Source organism: Rhinoraja longicauda, chromosome 22 (assembly GCF_053455715.1).
Source record: "Rhinoraja longicauda isolate Sanriku21f chromosome 22, sRhiLon1.1, whole genome shotgun sequence".
Taxonomy (NCBI): Eukaryota; Metazoa; Chordata; class Chondrichthyes; order Rajiformes; family Arhynchobatidae; genus Rhinoraja; species Rhinoraja longicauda.
In genome coordinates, this window is record NC_135974.1 from 4,154,184 (window position 1) to 4,177,655 (window position 23,472).

The 23,472-nt window shown below is 47.3% G+C and overlaps 1 protein-coding gene across 2 annotated transcripts in view; it reads right to left on the reverse strand.

The window, feature by feature from the left end:
• LOC144604614 (tumor necrosis factor receptor superfamily member 5-like) overlaps positions 1 to 23,472 on the reverse strand; it is a 78,939-nt gene that overhangs the window by 38,203 nt on the left and 17,264 nt on the right. For both annotated transcript variants that reach the window (XM_078419231.1, XM_078419232.1), the window contains exon 2: positions 7,125 to 7,209. In XM_078419231.1, the coding sequence (XP_078275357.1) occupies positions 7,125 to 7,209 (85 nt within the window). The remainder of the gene's footprint in view (positions 1 to 7,124; positions 7,210 to 23,472) is intronic.

Genomic DNA, 23,472 nt, shown 5'->3' on the forward strand with positions numbered 1-23,472 from the left:
AGACGGTGATGTAGAGAGATACAGAACTAATGAATGAATGATATGCAAAAAAGTGATGATGATAAAAGAAACTTTATGTGTTAGCTGTTTGTTAGGTGAGAATGAGGAGAGAGAGAGAGAGAAGAGAGAGAAGAGAGAGAAGAGAGAGAAGAGAGAGAAGAGAGAGAAGAGAGAGAAGAGAGAGAAGAGAGAGAAGAGAGAGAAGAAGAGAGAGAAGAGAGAGAAGAGAGAGAAGAGAGAGAAGAAGAGAGAAGAAGAGAGAAGAAGAGAGAGAGAGAGAGAGAGAGAGAGAGAGAGAGAGAGAGAGAGAGAGAGAGAGAGAGAGAGAGAGAGAGAGAGAGAGAGAGAGAGAGAGAGAGAGAGAGAGAGAGAGAGAGAGAGAGAGGAGAGAGGAGAGAAGAGAGAAGAGAGAAGAGAGAGAATACAGGGATTACTTGAAGTTCGAGAAATCAATAGTCATACCACTGGGTTGTAAGCTGCCCAAGCAAGATATGAGATGCACGAGTCACCATGTCGTGAGTGGTTCCATTCATCAGAAGGGAGCCCAGTTTAAGACCACGCACAGTTTAAAACCAGCCTTCATCTGTTAAAGGGGAGGTGCATTGGGACTCCCCGGAACTCAGACCCAGGAGATGTTGGGAGTGATGCCTGTGAGGGTCCTTGATCCTCACAGGGCAGTGGGAGGGGACACCACAGTGGCAATCAATGTCAGAAGTCAAACCCTGGGATACCAGGTGCACTGCTGTGCAAAATCCAGTGGCCTGACATAAGCAGTCACAGTCATTCAATGTATCTCCAATACAAATCGCAGGTCCCAACAACCAGCCTCCCAGGCTGCTGAATGCAACACTAATAGCTGGTGACAGATCTTGGAGAAAACCCACGCGGTCACGGGGAGAACATACTAACTCCGTAAAGACAGCAGCCGTAGTCAGGATCGAACTCGGGTCTCTGGCACTGTAAGCCCTGTAAGGCATCGTCTCTACCGCTGTGCCACCGTGCCGCCCAAAGTCTTTTCTTTGACGAGATAGTTGGCAATTAAAAGCTTTACGCTGTATGATGTTTTGGGTTGGGGCCTATTTCACATCTCTGTGTGCTCATTGCTCCAATTCAAGGACAAGATTGACATGGTTCATGGGTCTGCTGTAGATAAAGGCAGGTCTGATCGATGTCCATGACACTTTATGATGACCGTACTATATTCTCACTTGTACCTAGCTGGGCGCAGTGAAATTCTTTGGGGTTTTTTTGTTAAAGTCCTCAGCCATTTTCACATTCCCCATTAAAATTAAATTATCCCATCTTCGTTTGCAAGGAACCCACACTTGCCCTCACTATCTTGTTTCGTTTTAAAATCAACAAGGACATCGACCGCCATGCTGACTTACACGTCAAAGAGAATACAACAAGATCCAGAAGAAGCCACAACAAGCACCTTAGAGTTCCACAACACACATCTACTCCCGACATCCAGTCTTTTTACCCTGAAGCAATTTCCCTCTGGAACGCCCTCTCCCACAATCCTCTGTTGACATGCCCACCTACGCAACCTTCAAGACCTCCATCCAGGCCCACGGACGGCAAAGCCCCAGCTGGACCAGACCCACTCTCGTCAACCTCCAGTGCAGTCCCTGGTGGACTCTTCGGAGGTGATGACTACAAGGTACAAGAAACCTTTATAGCTGCTCTTAAAGCATTGACGGGTGGGTGACGAGGGGGAGGTTGGAGACCCCGGGAGCTGCCAAGAGGGAGAACGATGTCCCATGTAGCAGCCGACAGGAAGGCCCGGTGTGGGAGGAGCAGTTTACTGACTGGCCCACTGCAGCAGAGGTTAACATTGCGCTGCCCACAGCCTTCATAACATCGACATTTCGGCAGAGTCTTGTGATTGACCTCTCTCTGCGTGCCCCATTGACAGGGGGCAACATCCACTATTCGCACAGTTTACTAGGTTAAAACAAGCTTAATCCTGGTTCCGAAAATCAACCTGAGCTGGCTTCAGTTTTGAATATTGACACCCACTTCCCCAAATGGAAAATGTTTTCTACCTCATACAAACACAGGCCTCGTCCTCAGACGTGTACAGTTCATGAGAAAGAAACATAAATTTGGGAAGTGCAACCAGCTCAAGTCTTTACACCTCACTCCTACTTTGCAGTGATGCATACGAGTGGGATCTCGGAGAAAACCTACGCAGGTCACGGGGAGAACGTACGGACTCCGTACAGACAGCACCTGTAGTCAGGATCGAACCCAGCTCTCTGGCGCTGTAAGCCCTGTAAGGCAGCAACTCTATCGCTGTGCCACCGCGCCGACCAAAGTCTTTTCTTTGACTAGATAGTTCGCAATCAATATGCAGTAAATGGCAGAAATTTAAAGGGCTTGAAGGAACAGATGGCCAGCCTTTTGCTGCTCTGTGCACAGATGAAGCTATAGTTCCTATCATAATATACGTAGATGACAGGCGAGAGGTCTGGCTGTATTATCAGAGCAGCGAATAGCAAGGAAGATATGGTAAATCTTAACAGAATATACTTGAGGCCCCAAGTATCCTGTGTGTAATTCCAGGCACCATACTTTAAGATAATTCAGAGGTATTTATTCACAAAATGCTGGAGTAACTCAGCAGGTCAGGCAGCATCTCAGGAGAGAAGGAATGGGTGACGTTTCGGGTCGAGACTCATGACTTGTGCAGTATAGAAAACAAAAACTGTGTAGGAAGGAACTGCAGATGCTGGTTTACACCGGACATAGACACAAAATGCTGGAGTAACTCAGCAGTGGCAGGCAGCATCTCTGGAGAGAAGGAATGGGTGACATATCAGGTCGAGAACCTTCTTCAGTCTCAACCCGAAATGTCACCCATTCCTTCTCTCCAGAGATGCTGCCTGTCCTGCTGAGTTACTCCAGTGTTTTGTATCTACCATAGAAAACAAACTCCCTGGAATGGTACCAGTTTTGGGGGAGAGATCGGAGAAGGGATCACAATTCTCCTCATGGCATTGATTGTTATTTCTTAGAGATATCCAGCACACACAAGGCCATTCAGCCCACCCTGTCCATGCTAACCACCCAGTATCCACCTCAACTAATCCCATTCACCAGCATTGGGCCAAAGCCTTATACACCTTAAATCTTCACCCAGATCCAGCAGAGATAACTCCATCATTTAAGGAAGCAGAGGGGGAGAAAATGAATAGCACAGACCATTGACCCGAGATCAATAGCAAGAAAAATGTAGGGTCTATTATTGAGACAGTGGTGATGGGAAAGTGAAGGTGAGAGGAATGCACAGTGGCGCAGCGGCAGAGTTGCTGCCTTACAGTGAATACAGCGCCGGAGACCCGGGTTCCATCCCGACTACGGGTGCTGTCTGTACGGAGTTTGTACGTTCTCCCCGTGACCTGCGTGGGTTTTCTCCGAGATCTTCGGAGTCCTCCCACACTCCAAAGACGTACAGGTTTGTAGGTTAATTGGCTTGGTAAATGTTTTAAAAAATTGTCCCCAGTGTGTGTAGGATAGTGTTAATGTGCGGGGATCACTGGTCGGCGCGGACCCGGTGGGCCAGTTTCCGCGCTGTATCTCTAAACTAAACCAGAGGGGAAAGAGGTAATAGGAACCTGAGGAGGGTTTTTTTCTCACACATAGGGTGATACGTACATAGAATGACCTGTCAAAGGAAGCTATTGAAGCAGATGCAATAACAGCATTTAAAAGATATTTGGACAGGTACTTGGAGAGGAAAAGTTTGTTGGGATATGTGTCAAACGTGGGCAACTGCCATAATGTAGGGGTTGCCTGTAGTTGTAACTTTCCAGCAGTAATCAAACCAACCCCATTGTCTGTAAATATTGGAGCTGCCAGTTCATGACAAGAGGTCAAAAGAGATTTCCTTTGGAGACTGACAAGGCAATCCCTTCTATGGTACTTTCTAATTAAAACAACAACACTTTCCCTTCTGCCTACATTCATTTTCGACTCCCTGTGAATTGTACAATCTGCTTACCTTAAATATTTGAAATACTGTAGTTGCATTGTTTTAGCTTTCATGAAATTGTTGATTGAGGCTTTTGATGAGAATTTCCGTTTCCGCGCTGTATCACTAAACTAAACATAACATATTAAATTGAACCAATCCAGTGAATTCCTTGTCTGAAGATTACTGTACAGATGGTTCGCTGAGTTTCGCACTCTTCAAAGAGAGGAACATCTGCTTTGTTTCTCCAATGTGACGACATTCCTCCATTCCTCCAATTTGACGACATTGAAAAAATCATCCACGCATTCATTTCCTCCCACCTAGACTACTGCAACTCCCTATACGCTGGAATCAGCCAATCATCCCTGTCCCGCCTGCAATTGGTCCAAAACGCCGCAGCGAGACTCCTGACGGGTACCCGTAAAAGGGACCACATCACCCAGATTCTGGCCTCTCCACTGGCTCCCAGTACAGTCCAGAATCAACTTCAAGCTCCTCCTATTCACATACAAAGCCCTAAACGGGCTTGCCCCCCCATATATCAAAAATCCTCTAACCCACCACTCTATCTCCAGGTCCCTCAGGTCGGCCGTCTTGGGGCTACTGACTATCCCGCGGTCTAGGATTAAGCTCAGGGGTGACCGCGCTTTTGCGGTTGCAGCTCCTAGACTGTGGAACAGCATCCCTCTCCCCATCAGAACTGGCCCTTCCATCGACTCCTTTAAGTCCAGGCTCAAAACCTATTTCTACTCCCTAGCGTTTGAGGCCCTCTGAGGGGGCGCTGTGAACTGTTTATGTATGTGCTGTTATGTTTGTGTGCCATTGTATGTTTGTTTCTTAGTACCTGAACTGATGTACAGCACTTTGGTCAACGTAGGTTGTTTTTAAATGTGCTATACAAATAAAGTTGACTTGATTTGATTTTGTTTCAATACAATGAGACACGGCAAATGTACATTGAAATCAAGGGATATGGGGAGAAGTTGGGCACAGGTTACTGATTGTGGATGATCAGCCATGATCACAATGAATGGCGGTGCTGGCTCGAAGGATCAAATGGCCTCATCCTGCACCTATTTTCTATGTTTCTATGAAATATAACGTTCCCATTCTCTTGGCTGAACTGAATATAAATCATGGCAAGCTCCCTATTTCACAATTTCCTTCCCCATAGTTCACACGTGGAGTCATTGCCATTGAGAGGAAAACATCCTAAAAGAAGGCACTTTCACTTATCACATGGGATTCAATGGGAAATGGGGGGTTATGTTCGGGGAATTTGCGGTACTGACTGTTCCAGAAATATACTCCTCCAGGGTCTACCCGCTCGTGTGATACAGGAAGTGCAGCAAAGGTACAAAATGATGGGTTCCCATAAAGGGAGAGAGCATGTGGGCTATCCTTTGAGAAGAGATTTAGCAAAGAAGCCCGACGCAGTGTCGAGTTTAGAAGAATGAGATATTATTCACAAAATGCTGGAGTAACTCAGCAGGTCAGGCAGCATCTCGGGAGAGAAGGATGAGAAGTGATCTAATTGATACGGGGATGGCAAGTGGAAGAAGATTTAATACTTCTAGCTGAGATGTCTTGTCACCAGAAATAACAGTCTCAGAAAAATAAGTTAGGCATTCAGTTCTGGGTGGGGGTGGGTGGGTGGGTGTGGGGAACTTTTCTCTTCCTCACGGCGCGGGGTGCGGCTCGGCTGCGGGGCCTAACATCCCCCGGTGCGGCTCGGCCGCTGGACTTTACATCCCGGTGCGGCTTGGCCGCTGGACTTTACATCCCGGTGCGGCTTGGCCGCTGGACTTACATCGCCCGGTGCAGCTCGGCTGCGGGGCTTAACACCGCCCGGTGCAACTCGCTTAACACCGCCCGGTGCAGCTCGGCTGCGGGGCTTAACACCGCCCGGTGCAACTCGGCTGCGGGACTTAACACCGCCCGGTGCGGCTCGGCTGCGGGGCTTAACACCGCCCGGTGCAACTCGGCTGCGGGACTTTTCACCGCTGGTGCGGCTCGGCTGCGGGACTTAGCTGCGCAAGGCTTGGTCGCGGGCCTTTCATCGCCCGGTTCGGCCGCGAGACGTTTCAGCGCCCGGTGCGGGGACTGTGCGGGTCGGTCGGGGACGAGCTGTCTGTCCGTGGGCGTGGGGAAGAGAGGGGAAGTTTTGTTGCCTCCATCACAGTGAGGGGGTGTTTGGAGTCACTGTGATGGACGTTTGTGTTGGGGTTATGTGTCTTGTGTTCTTTTTTTTTTTTTTTTTCTATGACTGCTATGTAGTTTCGTTCGGTACTTCGGTACCGAACGACAAATAAAGCTCTGTTATACCTGTTATACCTGTTAAATGTAATGCAGGAGTAGAGAAACTCTTTTCCAGAGGGTTTGGAAGTTGCAGAGTATATTCAAGACAGAAGTCAGATATTATGAGAATGAAAGGAGACAGGGTTTGCACAGAATAATGACAGTGAGGTGAACGATCTCAGTGAATGGTGAGCAGGCCTGATGGGCCAAATGGCCTACTCCTACTTCTGCTCCTTATCTTCTTACATTCAGTTTGTCCTATTCACTTCTATCCTGCTCTCTAACTTAAACCTGTTTGCCTTTTAACTTTGCACAGTACTGATGAAAGGTCATTGACTGAAATATTTTGCCTCTATTGCCCTCTCCACAGACCCACGGAACATTTTTGGCATTTCCTGTTTTGATTTCATATTTGAAGTGGTCTTTGTTCCAAATTTGAATCTACCCTTCTTTCTCACAGTTCTTAAGCCAATCTTACTTTTCTCGTTTGTGTTTTGTTTATCCTGCCAATCTCATTATGTTAAAATTCACATTTTTTTCATTTTAGTTTTATAGATACAGCAAAGAAACAGGCCCTTCAGCCCACCAAGTCCGTGCTGTCCAGTGTTCCCGCACACTCCCCTACACATACTGGGGACAATTTACAATTATGCAAAGCCAATCAACCTACAAACCTGTACGTCCTTGGAGTGTGGGAGGCTCCCGGGGAAAACCCACGCAGGTCACGGGGAGAACGTACAAACTCTATGCAGACAGCACCCGCAGTCAGGATCGATCACGGGTCTCTGGCGCTGTGAGGCGGCAACTCTACCGCTGCGCCATCGTGCCGCACATTAGAGGTACTCACCAGGACCACACTTGAAGCAACATCGGCCTTCCTTTAGGTACTGGGTCTCATTGTCACAGTTGTTGGAGGGAGCACAAAGGCAAAACTGAAAATCAATCACAAACACAAAATGTTCAGAACAAGGAGTTGGGCTTGATTTAGATTTTTTTTTGATTTATAGATACAGCGCGGAAACAGGCCCTTCGGCCCACCAAGTCCGTGTCGCCCAGCGATCCCCGCACATTAACACACTAGGGACAATTTTTTTACATTTACCCAGTCAATTAACCTACATACCTCTACGTCTTTGGAGTGTGGGAGGAAACCGAAGATCTCGGAGAAAACCCACACAGGTCACGGGGAGAACGTACAAACTCCGTACAGACGGCGCCCGTACTCAGGATCGAACCCGAGTCTCCAGCGCTGCATTCGCTGTAAGGCAGCAACTCTACCGCTGCGCCACCGTGCTGCCCTATGCACCCAGGCTTCTTCATGCACCTTGATGAAAATCAGCCCCTGGTGAAAGTCAACCCACTGAAAGCACATGCATTGACGAAAGACTATCACTGAACAAAATTAAGGACATTGTGAGGCAAAGTGAGGCTGTTAAGTGCATCTTGTCTGTCTCAGGTTTTGGATGGGCTTTTAATTTAATCACAAGCACATAGCAGTTCAACTATGTTGGCATTCATAGCGAGGGGATTTGAGTATAGGAGCTGGGAGGTTCTGCTGCAGTTGTACAGGGCATTGGTGAGACCACACCTGGAGTATTGTGTACAGTTTTGATCTCCTAATCTGAGGAAAGACATTCTTGCCATAGAGGGAGTACAGAGAAGGTTCACCAGATTGATTCCTGGGATGGCAGGACTTTCATATGAAGAAAGACTGGATAGACTCGGCTTGTACTCGCTGGAATTTAGAGGATTGTGGGGGGATCTTATAGAATTCTTAAGGGGTTGGACAGGCTAGATGCAGGAAGATTGTTCCCGATGTTGGGGGAGTCCAGAACAAGGGGGCACAGTTTAAGGATAAGGGGGAAGTCTTTTAGGACCGAGATGAGAACGTTTTTTTTCACACAGAGAGTGGTGAATCTGTGGAATTCTCTGCCACAGAACATAGTTGAGGCCAGTTCATTGGCTATATTTAAGAGGGAGTTAGATGTGGCCCTTGTGGCTAAAGGGATCAGGGGGTATGGAGAGAAGGCAGGTACGGGATACTGAGTTGGATGATCAGCCATGATCATATTGAATGGCGGTGCAGGCTCGAAGGGCTGAATGACCTACGCCTGCACCTATTTTCTATGTTTCTATGTTTCTAAGTTATTCCTTTCAAGCGTACATTCAAATCCACTTTCTAGCTTACCAATGCCTGGTTTTACAACTGTATTGCATTGATTCATGGCACCCTTCAGTCTTGTACAGTCCCGAAGAGAACCACAGCCTGTTCATTCTTTCCTGTGATATATAACCTCTTAGTTCTAACGGTATTGCACAAACTAGAGTATTTTGCACGTTTTCTAGTTCCCTATAATGTGGAAAGCAGAACAGTACCGCCTCTCCGATCTGACCAAGGTTCCACACAAGTTTCACATTCCTTCTCGTCATTTCAATTTTATTCCCCTGTGATTGCATTCTGAAAGCTGAAAAAGTGGTATTTCATTCAAAAGCTGAGACAATAAATATTCTTCTTTGGAGAGATTTATGTGTCCGTATACAGTTATCTCTCGTGTAGCTGACATACCACACCGCTCTCTGGTCTAAAGGGTCTCGACCCAAAATGTCACCCATTCCTTTTCGCTATAGATGCTGTCAGACCCGCTGAGTTACTCCAAGTTTTTGTGACTATCTTCGGATTAAACTAAACATTAGGTGGATGTCATAACCATTCTGCCTGTGTCCTCTGTTGTCATTCGGAAATGCCGCGTAGTATTTTTCCAGTGAATGCCACTGGGCACAGTGGCGCAGTGGTAGAGTTGCTGCCTTACAGCAAATGCAGCGCCGGAGACCCGGGTTCGATCCTGACTACGGGCGCCGTCTATACGGAGTTTGTACGTTCTCCCCGTGACCTGCGTGGGTTTTCTCCGAGATCTTCGGTTTCCTCCCACACTCCAAAGACACACAGGTTTGTAGGTTAATAGGCTTGGTAAAATGTAAAAATTGTCCCTTGTGGGTGTAGGATAGTGTTCAAAATTGTCCCTAGTGGGTGTAGGGTACTTCCAGTATAGACCCTGGTGGACTCTTCCGAAGTGATGACCATAGATACAAGATACTTGCACAGTTGGATCAGGAGCGCAGCAAATGACATTGATCCCCGTGCACAGCCTGGAAATTGGACCACGTTTCCATCAGAGGAACTTTAGTATAAGAAAATAACTGCAGATGCTGGTACAAATCGAAGGTATATATTCACAAAATGCTGGAGTAACTCAGCAGGTCAGGCAGCATCTCAGGAGAGAAGGAAAGGGTGGTGTTTCAGGTCAAGACCCTTCTTCATTGCCAAGACAATTCAATCATCCGACCCAATCAATCAATCAATCAATCCGACCCAAAGCACACTCATGTCCCTTTTTTCATTCTTTACCGTACGGAAGTGTTGTTCCCTGCCTCCCTCGACCCCAGGCTGCTTCCACAGTTTTAATGCCTGCAGAAAAGTATTAGCACAATGTGCGGGAAGGAACTGCAGGTGCTGGTTTAAACTGTAGACACCAAAACGCAATGACAGACACAAAGTGCTGGAGTAACTCAGCGGGACAGACAGCATCTCTGGAGAGCTCTCCATAGATGCTGCCCAGCCCACTGAGTTAGTCCAGCACTCTGTGTCTATTTTCAGTTTAAACCAGCATCTGCAGTTCCATCCTCCACAAAAACACAATGTATATATTTTGAAAAGTGACACTGGTGAACTTGCAAGGAGACCACACAAGCTATTTCTATTACTATCTGTGGTGTAGTTACAGACAAAGCAGGCACACTCTGTGATTCTCTGGTCCATTAGGATCATAAACAGAGATAGAGACCAGCTTGCTTACGGATTACTAAAATATTCCCTTTACTTTCATGGAGAAATGTACTCTGTCTATTCCCAACAGTGAGGGAAACACCGATCAGCCAAAACATTATGACCACCTGCCTAATATGCTGATGGTCCTCCGTGTGCAGCCCCATACGCAACAGGATGCGATGCACTGTGTATTGTGACACATTCCTCCCATGACCACCATTAAAATTTTCTGTGACTTGTGCCACAGTCGACCTTCTGTCAGTTCGGACCAGACGGGATAGCCTTCGTTGCCCTCGCGTATCGATGAGCCTTGGGCGCCCAACACCCTGTCGCCGGTTTGTGGTTTGTCCCTCCTCGGACCACTGTCAGTAGGTACTCACCACTGCTGACCGGGAGCACCCCACAAGCCTTGCCGTTTCAGAGATGCTCCGACCCAGTCGTCCGGCCATAACAATTTGGTCCTTATCAAAGTCGCTCAGGTCTTTACTCCTGCCCATTTCTCCTGCATCCAACACATCAACCTCAAGAACTGACTGTTCAGTTGCTGCCTAATATATCCCACCCCTTGACAGGTGCCATTGTAACAAGACAATCAATGTTATTCACTTCGCCTGTCAGTGGTCAGAATGTTTTGGCTGATCGGTATAGAGTTCCAATAAGCCCGCACACTTGGTATAATGGTGGTCCAGACTGGCATAAATTACGGACTATTGGATATTACCATTACACCAACATACTTTTAATCACTTTAAAAATATATTTTACATTGTAGGACAATAATTTTCTTCAGTGAAGCCCCTGAGTTTATCGCGGTGGACCTCTCCTGGTCTGCCAACACTTCAGCGGTGGTAAAAAAAGACCCGGCAGCGATTGCAATTCCTGAGAGTGCTAAAGAAGAACAGTGCATGGGCCACACGGTGTCGCAGCGGTAGAGTTGCTGCCTTACAGCGAATGCAGCGCCGGAGACTCGGGTTCGATCCTGACTACGGGCGCCGTCTGTACGGAGTTTGTACGTTCTCCCCGTGACCTGCGTGGGTTTTCTCCAAGATATTCAGTTTCCTCCCACACTCCAAAGACGTACAGGTTTGTAGGTTAATTGGCTGGGCAAATGTAAAAATTATCCCTAGTGGGTGTAGGATAGTGTTAATGTGCGGGGATCGCTGGGCGGCGCGGACGCGGTGGGCCGAAGGGCCTGTTTCTGCGCTGTATCTCTAAATCTAAACAGTCTAGAGGAGAAGCTGCTGGTGGCTTTCTACCGCTCCATCATCGAGAGTGTGCTGGCATATTGCATCACAGTGTGGTATGCCGGCTGCTCAGCAGCAGACAGGAGAACTCTGCAGAGAGCGATCAGAACTGCCCAAAAAATCATCGGCTGCCCTCTGCCTTCCCTGGAAGACATCTCCAGCTCTCGGTGTTTATTCATAAAATGCTGGAGTAACTCAGCAGGTCAGGCAGCATCTCGGGAGAGAAGGAATTGGTGACGTTTCGGGTCGAGACCCTTCTTCAGACTGATGTCAGGGGGGCGGGACAAAGGAAGGATATAGGTGGAGACAGGAAGATAGAGTGAGATCTGGGAAGGGGGAGGGGAAGAGAGGGACAGAGGAACTATCTAAAGTTGGAGAAGTCGATGTTCATACCGCTGGGCTGCAAGCGGCCCATGCGAAATATGAGGTGCTGTTCCTCCAATTTCCGGTGGGCCTCACTATGGCACTGGAGGAGGCCCATGACAGAAAGGTCAGACTGGGAATGGGAGGGGGAGTTGAAGTGCTCGTCCACCGGGAGATCAGGTTGGTCAATGCGGACCGAGCGCAGGTGTTGAGCGAAGCGATCGCCGAGTCTGCGCTTGGTTTCACCGATGTAAATCTGTGATTCGCCCTCTGTGATTTCTCCTGCCCTCCTGGAAGTTCAACTCCAGCTCTCGGTGCCTCTGCAGAGCCAGGAAAATAATCAAAGACCCTTCCCATCCTGGACAGTTCCTGTTCAACGTCCTGCCCTCTGGTAGGTGGTGCAGGTGCATCAAAAACCGGACAAACAGACTCAAGAACAGTTTCTTTCCCAGGGTCATCAGAACTCTAAATTCCTCAAATATTCACACGACATGAGAAATGCTGTCATCCATTCCACTATAAAAACAGAGCACTCAGCAAATATTTCTTTTTTTAATTTCTTTTAAAGTATTTATTACATTTTAAAGTGCAATATTCTCCCAAGTGCAATATCCTATCTAGGTGTGATAAATATATATTCATTTACTACTTTAAGCATTTAAATGACGTATTGGATGTGTTTTTAACTTGTTTTGGTTGCACTGATCAGGAGTAGCTCTCCTAATTTTGTTGTATCTCTAAGTACAATGACAATACAGGCTTATTATCTATACACTAAAACTCTCGTTTGTTATCTTGTTTGTGACTGAACTTCAGCCGAAACGGTACACGATAGCGCGACAATTTTAGGCCCACCTTACTCACCATTGTCACTTTAGTGATAATGCAAGTAGTTTTATTGAAATCGGTGTTATATTTTTTAAGTTATTCACATTTTAAAGTTTAAAAGGAGGGGAGGGGAGGAGGAAGGAGGGGAAGGGAGAGGGGAGGGGGGGGTTGAGGAGAGAGGGGAGAGGGGAGGGGGGGTTGAGGAGAGAGGGGAGGGGGGAGGAAGGTGCTGCACCAATGCAGGAGAGGTTTGGGCCCAACGGGTCCACTTGGTCTAGTTATTATTATTATTATTTAAACAGAGCACAAGTCAAACCCAGTGTGTTTAAAAGACGTATTGGGAATTAGGCGACAGTGTGTTAAGCGGGACAGTGGTGAAGACATTGATCAGTTTAGGAGGAGAATGGGGAAACGTGTCAAAAGGGTCAGCAGCAAACAGGGAGTGTTTGAAGGGAGCACAGGAAACGGGCCCCAATGAGTTTAAAGAGGAACCAGTGAATCTCAAGGCAAAATGTACAACAGGAGCCTGGTGAGTTTAGAAGTGGGATCCCAGTGATCATTGCACCTGGTCTGCTGTGTACCTGCACACTGCTTCCAGTGATGCCAGTGTGTCTGCCTTGGAATAGGTCTTGTGAACAAATGCCGTGATGTGACTTTGAAGCATCGATGCAGTAAACGTTCTTGCAGTAATGGACAGCCAACAATGGACCATTGTGGGCTCCACCTTTCCTTGATCATCTGGCTGGCTTTGCTTTGTTTTTTTTGCACACCTTTCATTCATTTGTTCTTTGTACCTTTTCATATCTCTAGTTTCCCTCTCCCCTCACTCTCAGTCTGACAAAGAGTCTCGACCCGAAACGTCACCTGTTCCTTTTCTCCAGAGATGCTGCCTCTGACATGCCTGTTGACATGTGTACGAAGGAACTGCAGATGCCGGTTTAATCCGAAGTTGGACACAAAAAGCTGGAGCAACTCAGCAGGACAGGCAGCTTCTCTGGAGAGAAGGAATGGGTGACGTTTCGGGTCGAGTCCCTTCGGACATACCTGTTCATCTGCAAAATCAAACATGGTATGAAATTATTTTTTACAGCGAGTTGAATGATGGACGAGCTTTGATTGAACGCATTCCCTTGAGACAATCTCTCGCTGGCACTGCCCTGGAATATCAACCTGGTCTATGCACACAGGCCTTTAGGTTGTGATTCAAGCTCTGACCTCTTTAACTCAGATGCAAGCGTGCTGACATGGAACCACAGTAAACACTCAGCAGCAAACCCTCAGATTCTTGCTGCATAATGATGCAAGGTCACATATTGGGGAATTACGCAGCCAAGCAGGTCATGGTTAACTTCCTGTCTGCGTGATGTTGGAGGCTCTCAGCTGGGTGGGCAGGGTGAAGGCGACGCTAATTAATTCTCTCGAACGTAGCAGCAGAAGAAAATCTCACCGAGAATGCAGTGGATGCTGCTGGAAGCCTGTGTAGGAAGGAACCGCAGGTGCGGGTTTACACCGAAGATAAGGACACAAAATGCTGGAGTAACTCAGCGGGACAGGCAGAGTCTCTGGGGAGAAGGAATGGGTGACTTTTCAGGCCGAGACCATTCTTCAGACTGAGCGTCAGGGGAGAGGGAGTTACAGGGATAAGGAAGTGTAAGAGATCAAAAGAGATGAATATCAAGGAAAATGTAGAATAGATTATTGTTAGCAAACAGAGATACAATGTAATCAGGGGGACAGTCTGGCTGATTGGAGAACCGGGAAGGGAGAGGGATGGAGAGAGAGGGTAAGCAAGGGTTACTTGAAGTGAGATAATTCAATGTTCATACCGCTGGTGTGTAAGCTGCCCAAGCAAAATATGAGGTGCTGCTCCTCCAATTTGCGCTGGGCCTCTCTCTGACAGTCTAGGAGGCCCAGGACAGAAAGGTCAGTGCGGGAATGGGAGGGGGAGTTAAAATGTTTAGCAACCGGGAGATCAGGTAGGTTTAGGCGGACTAAGCGGAGGTGTTTAGCGAAAGGATCGCCGAGCCTGCGATTGGTTTCACCGATATATAGGAGTCCACATCTGGAGCGGCAGATACAGTGGATGAGGTTAGGATGTGTGACTATTCGATGTGCGATCTGAGGCTCAACTGTGACACAGTCTCGCATCAAAGAGCCTGCCTATCTGTATAGGCTGGTCTCGTGTGATAGTTGCTACATTGAGGCACAGGATGCCCACAAAACTCTCACACCGAGAAGTTGTCGAACAAAACAAGAACTCATTCATGAATATTGGGCAGGAATATTCAAAATCTAGGCCCAAGTGCTACAGAGTAAAGTAGTTCAAAACGTCCTCATCTGAGAGTAGACGATCCAGAACAGGCACCTTTAATGGAAGCTTCCATTCTACAGCATTGAAGCTGATGTGCGGAAATTTGTTATAATATCTCTGCCACTGCGGGATGGCACGGTGGCGCAGCGGTAGAGTTGCTGCCTCGCTGCGTCAGTGACTCGGGTTCGATCCTGACTACTTTTTTTTTTTTTTTAATATATAAAAGTTTTATTCCAAAGAAAAACATACAAACATACTAAGCAAAATGTGATCAAACAAAAGCCGCCTGTATCGGCAGTTTACAAATTAAACAATTATCACATTAAAATCCCGCCATCTCTGTCAACAATACATTCAACCCCCCGCGGCGACCAGCATTCCCGGAAGGCTTCCAGAGTCCCCGTGGACACCACGTGTTCCCTCTCCAGGGACAGGCGGGCACGGACGTAAGCCCGGAACAGGGGTAGGCAGCCGACTTCTGTGAGGCCGTCGACTGCCCGCTGCCTGGACCCGCGGATGGCCATCTTGGCCAGGCCCAGGAGCAGACCGACAGGGAGACCCCCTCCTCCCTCCTGACCCTCCCCCCTCTGTACCGGGTGCCCAAAAATTAAAAGCGTAGGGCTAAAATGGAGCCAGAACTTGAGGAGCAGCCCCTTCAGATATTGGAACGATCCTGACTACGGGTGCTGTCTGTACGGAGCTTGTACGTTCTCCCCGTGACCGCTTGGGTTTTCCCCAGGTGCTCCGGTTTCCTCCCGCACTCCAAAGACGTACAGGTTTGTAGGTTAATTGGCTTGGTGTTGTTGTCCCTAGTGTGCGTTGGATACTGTTAATGTGCGGGGATCGCCGGTCAATAGACAATAGACAATAGGTGCAGGAGGAGGCCATTCGGCCCTTCGAGCCAGCACCATCATTCAATGTGATCATGGCTGATCATTCTCAATCAGTACCCCGTTCCTCCCCATACCCCCTGACTCCGCTATCCTTAAGAGCTCTATCTAGCTCTATCTTGAATGCATTCAGAGAATTGGCCTCCACTGCCTTCTGAGGCAGTGAATTCCACAGATTTACAACTCTCTGACTGAAAAAGTTTTTCCTCATCTCAGTTCTAAATGGCCTACCCCTTATTCTTAAACTGTGGCCCCTTGTTCTGGACTCCCCCAACATTGGGAACATGTTTCCTGCCTGTAACGTGTCCAACCCCTTAATAATCTTATAGGTTTCGATAAGATCTCCTCTCATCCTTCTAAATTCCAGTGTATACAAGCCTAGTCGATCCAGTCTTTCAACATACGATCGGCGCAGTCTCGATGGGCCGAAGGGCCTGTTTCTGCGTTATATCTCTAAACTAAACTAAACTAAACCAAAGTAGTATTCTCTGCCCACTGGGCAGTCGTCTGGAGATTCCATTCTCCTGCCACTGACATCAGCATCTAAACCAGTGCTGCCCCCCCCCCCCCCCCCCAGTCTAAACTGAAGAGGCTCAAATCCCTCCAAACACCAGGATCCTTGCACCAAACAATATCAATCATTTAATTAATGAGTTTAGCAGAAAGAAATAATCTTTGAACATGGAAGAGTGCAGCACAAGAATAAGCCCTTTGGCCCACAATGTCTGTGCCGAACTTGATAATACACATGCTTCCGTTCCCTTCACATCCATATGCCTATCCAAAAGTCTCCGAAACACAACTATGGTATTTGCCTTAACCGTGATCCCCAGCAGCGCCCTCACCCCACACCTCCCCTTTAAACTTTGTCCTGAAGCCTATGCCCTCTTGCATTTGATTTCTTCAATTTGGTAAAAAGGTTCTATCTGTGCCTCTCATAATTTTATATACTTTTGTCAGGGCTCCCCACAACCCTGACATTCCAGAGAAAACAATCTAAATCTGTCCAACAGCTTCCTGTAGCTAATACCGCTAAGCCAGGCATCATCCTGCTAGACTAGACCTCCTCTGCATCCTTTCCAAAGCCTACACATCCTTCCAGCAAAACCCTCTGCTTTCTATCAGTAATCCAGTTCTGAATCCATACGACCAATTCACTTTTAATTCTGTGCATCTTAATCTTCTGGATTAACCTACCATGGGAAACGTTCTGAAATACTAAGAATAAAGGGGACACACAGTCTAATAATAAAGGGGAGGCCATTTAAAACTGAGGTGAGAGAAAACTTTCTTACCCAGAGAGTTGTGAATTTGTGGAATTCTCCGCCACAGAGGGCAGTGGAAGCCAATTCACTGGATGAATTTAAAAGAGAGTTAGATAGAGCTCTAGGGGCTAGGGGAATCAAGGGATATGGGGATATGCTCAAAACTTGCTTTCAGTCTTTGAAACATTTTATATTCTCCTCATTTTCCCAACTTGTTCCGTATCACCAGAAAATCATGCACATATCAAGTTCTGCCTCTTTTTAGGACATGAAAAGCCTCACGTTTGGGTGTGTGAGTCCCAATACAGTCAATGAGGTGCCCCATGCAACTGACGTTAATGGGCAGTTTGATGTTCAGTTTAACGGGCAGGTATGTCAGAGAGGATTCTCTGGAACGTTTACAGGTGTGCAGTGGAGAGCATATTGACTGGTTGCATCACGGCCTGATTCGGCAACTTGAATGCCCAAGACTACAAAAAGTTGTCAACACTGCCCAGACCATCGCGGGTTCTGACCTCCCCGCCATCGGAGGGATTTACAGGGGTCGCTGCCTCAAAAAGGCAGTCAACATCATCAGAGACCCACACCACCCTGGCCACACGCTCATTTCACCCCTGCCATCAGGAGGAAGGTACAGGAGCCTGAAAACTGTCACGTCCAGGTTCAGGAACAGCTTCTTACCCACAACCATTGGGCTATTAAACACTACAACCTCCAATAAGCTCAGAACTACATAGACCCGGGGGCAATGGCTTTGTCTTTTTACACTATTATTGTTTCTGTGTGCATGCGTGTGTGTGTGTGTGTGTGTGTACACATACACTCGCGCTAAACTTTTTTTTCTTTGTATATTATATTGTTTACAGAGTACTACGTTTACATGTTCTGTTGTGCTGCTGCAAGTAAGGACGTCACTGTTCTACCTGGGACACTTGACAATAAAACACTGTTGATTCTTGACGTCCACACTTTGGAACTGGTGCTGGCAATTGGATTCTGGTTCATCCGTCATCTTCCACTGCCGAGCTGGTGGCTGTAATGTCCACAGGCAGCACCTCACAGATCCTGTGTGTGGGCGTGGGAAGGGCTGCCTGCTGCTTCCTGTGGTGGTTGTAGACAGGGGCCTCTGCTATCACGTCACAGAGTAGGTACACATTCCTTACACTGGGTGCAACCGGACTAGGGGTTTATATCTGCAGCAAAGATGTCTCATATCACAGTTCTCAGAATGACTGTTTTTAAGAACCTTTGCAGTGGTTTTGGCAATTTTTTTAATGAAGGGGTAAGTTGGTGTTGTTCATGATTTAATCCATCCCTGAGATTTCTAGTGACACTACCTGCTGCTTTACTGCCTCCCCCTCTATCTCTACCTTGGGCTTGTGTTCACTGGAATTTAGAAGGATGAGAGGGGATCTTATAGAAACGTAACATTTTTAAAAGGACTGGACAAGCTAGATGCAGGAAAAAAATTCCCAATGTTGGGGGAGTCCAGAACCAGGGGCCACACAGTCTAAGAATAAAGGGGAGGCCATTTAAAACTGAGATGCTAGAAAACTTTTTCACCCAGAGAGTTGTGAATTTGTGGAATTCTCTGCCACAGAGGGCAGTGGAGGCCAATTCACTGGATGAATTTAAAAGAGAGTTAGATAGAGCTCGAGTGGCTAGTGGAATCAAGGGATATGGGGAGAAGGCAGGCACGGGTTACTGATTGTAGATGATCACAATGAATGGTGGTGTTAGCTCAAAGGGCCAAATGGCCTCCTCCTGCACCTATTTTCTATGTTATGTCTATGTCTACCCATGATCACAGTTCCCTGAATGGCGTATTGCACACTGATTGTGTAATTTAAGTTGTTCTGGGTCTGATTTTTTCTCAAGTGATTGAAAGAACAATGTCGTTTTGACTCATTTCCTGATTACTAAGTTAAACTACCGCTGTGACCTTTTAGTTCGCTGCCCGCCCGCCACCAGCAACAAGCGCCTGGGAAATAAATCTTCACGTGGCCAGCATGTGAACAAAACATTTGGACGCTTCCGCTTTGCGTTATATTAATGGGCAATCCACTTTGGAGAACCAACAGTTTCACAAGTTAGAAATATCTGGGCATTACTTTAACTGGCCATATTATTTATATTTCTAAAGATTCTATATATGGGAGTAAAAAGTAAACTGACACAATATCTAAACCCGGTTTAACCTTCCTGTTCACAGATGATAAGATGTCACAAGCAGATCACAAGAATAATAACCTCAAAGATCTGTGTCTTTACAACCAATGAATTGAATACTCAGTCTAATTACCTTCTAGTTCATGACTTCCCCCAGATGGACAACTTTTCTTCCCCAACGGACCATTTAGTTTAGTTTAGTTTAGAGATACAGCATGGAAGCAGGCCCTTCGGCCCAACAAGTCCGCAACGACCAACGATCCCCGCACATTAACACTATCCTACACACACTAGGAACAATATTACACATACACCAAGCCAATTAACCTACAAACCTGTACGTCTTTGGAGTGTGGGAGGAAACCAAACATGTCGGAGAAAACCATGCGGTCACGGGGAGAACGTACAAACTCCGTACAGACAGCACCCATAGTCGGGATCGAACCCGGGTCTCCAGCACTACAAGCGCTGTAAGGTAGTGACTCTACCGCTGCACCACCGTGCGCCCCACTCGGGAACAGCATCACAGACACAAATATCCAACTGACTTCTCATGATGGTGGCACAGTGGGTTAACAGTGGGTTAAGATACCAGAGTAGGAACCAAAGGCCGGAACCATCAATTCAGATATCAAAATCTTGTGGGGAACTGGCACAGAAGAGGAGACAAGGCCTGTGAAGGATTATCCATGATTATATGGAATAGGGACAGGAAGTCAGAGTGGTCTATGTCTGCTCCTACCTTGACATGAAACAAGGGGGGGAGGGGGCAACCAATGCTGAGGTAGAGCAGCCATGATCCAATGGCCGAATGGCCTCCTCCTGCACCTATTGTCTATTGTCTATTGTCTAAAATTGGACAAGGGAACTCAACATTGTGCCACCCTTAGACCTTGCCGGGGTGCACAGGTGCAGGCAGTTGTAGGGTCTGTCCGTGCCTCTTCCCGAGGTTATATCCATGCCAGGATATTCCCGGAGAGGAACCAACTGCTGGCTCACTGGAGATAGACAATAGACAATAGATGCAGGAGTAAGCCATTCGGCCCTTCGAGCCAGCACCGCCATTCAATGTGATCATGGCTGATCATTCTCAATCAGTACCCCGTTCCTGCCTTCTCCCCATACCCCCTGACTCCGCTATCCTTAAGAGCTCTATCTAGATCTTCTGGGATCACTAGATCGCATCCTAAACGCAGTGGACAACATTCTAATTTATGTCTTGTAGTTAATGTTACAAATAAACTTATTTTAAAACAAAAAACAAAAATTGATACTTGAGAAGACGGGGATAAAAACCTACAACAGCCTGGGGGGGGTAAAAAAGAGATGAGGTGAAGTAAAAGTGGGGTTAAAAGAGAGAGTAACGATAGGGTTAAAATGTGTTCAACAGAAGTCGAGTTACCTCACACAAAACATGCATTCAAGAGAGAGCTAGATAGAGCTCTTAAGGATAGCAGAGTCAGGGGGTATGGGGAGAAGGCAGGAACGGGGTACTGATTGAGAATGATCAGCCATGATCACATTGAATGGCGGTGCTGGCTCGAAGGGCCGAATGGCCTCCTCCTGCACCTATTGTCTATTGTCTATTGTCTATTGCATTAGAGCAGGGGCAACAGAAGATTTTCCAAAGATCCTGGAGAAGCAACAATCAACTGCAGCAACAAACTTGAATCAACATCTCATTGTGCAGTTGGCATACTTTCGAAACTTGAACTCAGCAAAGATGGACACAAAGACCTGGACAGCTTCTCTGGACTGAAACGTCGTCACTTTATTCCTTTTCTCCAGAGATGCTCTCTGACCGGCTGAGTTACTGCAGCCTTTTGTGTCTATCTTTGGTTTAAAGCAGCATCTGCAGTTCCTTTCTGCACATAAGCTGAGCAGAGCGTGTATGTTCGCCACAACCTCAGCTTAATTGCATGCTCACCTCAGGAAATAATTATACTTCCTGCAGCACGCAACTCTCTGCCAACTGGTAGCACTTACACTGCCAGGTGCTTTATATCCCAAACTGCTCGAGTAGAGGTCTGGAAAGGAGCTACAATACAGCATGTCCCCCCCTCCCGGGTACACATGCAGCAGCAGCCTTTTTGTTTTTTGGCCTCATGGCAAAATAACTCCGGCCTGTGTTTACACAGCTGGCTCTCAGCCTTTCTTTTCTGATTTCGAACTTGGCAGAGAAGTAAGAGCCAGCTCCAAAGGTCCAGCTGCCCAAAGTGACGATCCACCAGTGGAGTAGGAAAGAAAACTGCAGATGCTGGTTTAAATCGAAGGTAGACACAAAATGCTGGAGTAACTCAGCGGGTCAGGCAGCATCTCTGGAGAGAAGGAATGGGCGACGTTTCAGGTCAGGATCCTTCTTCAGACTGATGTCAGGGGAGGGGGCGGGACTTGTCGATCCCGACCACGGGTGCTGTCTGTACAGAGTTTGTACGTTCTCCCCGTGACCTGCGTGGTTTTTCTCCGAGATCTTCGGTTTCCCCCCACACTCCAAAGACGTACAGGTTTGCAGGTTAATTGGCTTGGTAAATGTAAAAGTTGTCCCCAGTGGGTGTAGGATAGTGTTACCGTGTGCGCTGATCGCTGGTCGGCGTGGACCCATTGAGCCGAAGGGCCTGTTTCCACGCTGTATCTCTAAACTATACTAAACCAGCGAATTGCTGCTTGTGGGGAACTGGCACAGAAGAGGAGACAAGGCCTGTGAAGGATTATCCATGATTATATGGAATAGGGACAGGCAGTCAGAGTGGTCTATGTCTGCTCCTACCTTGACATGAAACAAAGGGGGGGAGGGGGCAACCAATGCTGAGGTAGAGCAGCCATGATACAAACAAAAGTTAGAACTGGCTTGAGGGCTGCAAACCTCCTTGTGTTGCCAAGACCGTGGTGTCCTTTTTTTAGAGATACAGCGCGGAAACGGGCCCTTCGGCCCACCTGGTCCGCGCCGCCCAGCGATCCCCGCACATTAACACTATCCTACACACACTAGGGACGATTTTTAAAAAAAAACATTTACCCAGTCAATTAACCTACAAACCTATACGTCTTTGGAGTGTGGGAGGAAACCAAAGATCTCGGAGAAAACCCACGCAGGTCACGGGGAGAACATACAAACTCCGTACAGACGGCGCCCGTAGTCAGGATCGAACCCGAGTCTCCGGCGCTGCATTTGCTGTAAGGCAGCAACTCTACCGCTGCGCCACCGTGCCACCGTCCTAGCTGCCATTTCAATGTACTGTGGTGCCAATTGTAATGGCCAGCCACACCAACCAAGGAATTGTGGTTTATGGTTAGGAAGAAACTGCAGATGCTGGTTAACACTGAAGATCGACACAAAATGCTGGAGTAACTCAGTGGGACGGGCAGCATCTCTGGAGGGAAGGACCATTTGGGCACGTAGAAAAAGGAGAACAGAGGTTTAGCTTGGTCGAAAGACAAGGACGAGCAAAAGGCAAGATAGAACCAAATCAAAAGCAAAAGGTTTCTGCAAAATAGAAAGTGAAATTTCGATTGAAATAGGGAGTTGTGGGATGATGTAAACAAGGCATAGATGCTTTCCAAAGTGTGTATCAGATGTTTTGCGTAGTTTCCTCGAGTGCTGTGGTTTTGCAGGTGAGATGGTGTTAAAGTTTGGAGGAAATGATTACCTATTGAACTTCTGAGCAAAAATGCAGGTTCCACCTTGATGTGTGGCATCTTGGAATGCCCTGTGTTTAATCACACATCCTGCAATGGCATCATGACTGTGGAGTCGTGACTTGCGGTTTCTTGGACCGTTTGTGATCTGCCAGACAGTGAGCCTGATTTTCTTCCCGGTATTTTTCAGACAACCACCTTCATACCAGGTACACTGGCTAGACACAAAATTCTGGAGAAACTCAGCGGGTCAGGCAGCATCTCGCGAAGAGAAGGAGACTGAAGAAGGGTCTCGACCCGAAACGTCACCCATTCCTTCTCTCCCGAGATGCTGCCTGACCCGCTGAGTTACTCCAGCACTTTGTGACTACCTTCGATTTAAACCAGCATCTGCAGTTTAGGTTTTTTTCCTACAGAAAACTGGCTGTCCTGCATTCCAAAAGGATTACTTTTAGACACTCGTATATATGAATAAGCTCTCATTATATTATTAAATTCTGAAGCCCAACAGAGGGTGGTGAATCTGTGGAATTCATTGCCACAGACCGCTGTGGCGGCCAAGTTAATGGACATTTTTAAGGCGGAGATTGACAGATTCTTGATTATAGACAATAGGTGCAGGAGGAGGCCATTCGGCCCTTCGAGCCAGCACCACCATTCCAT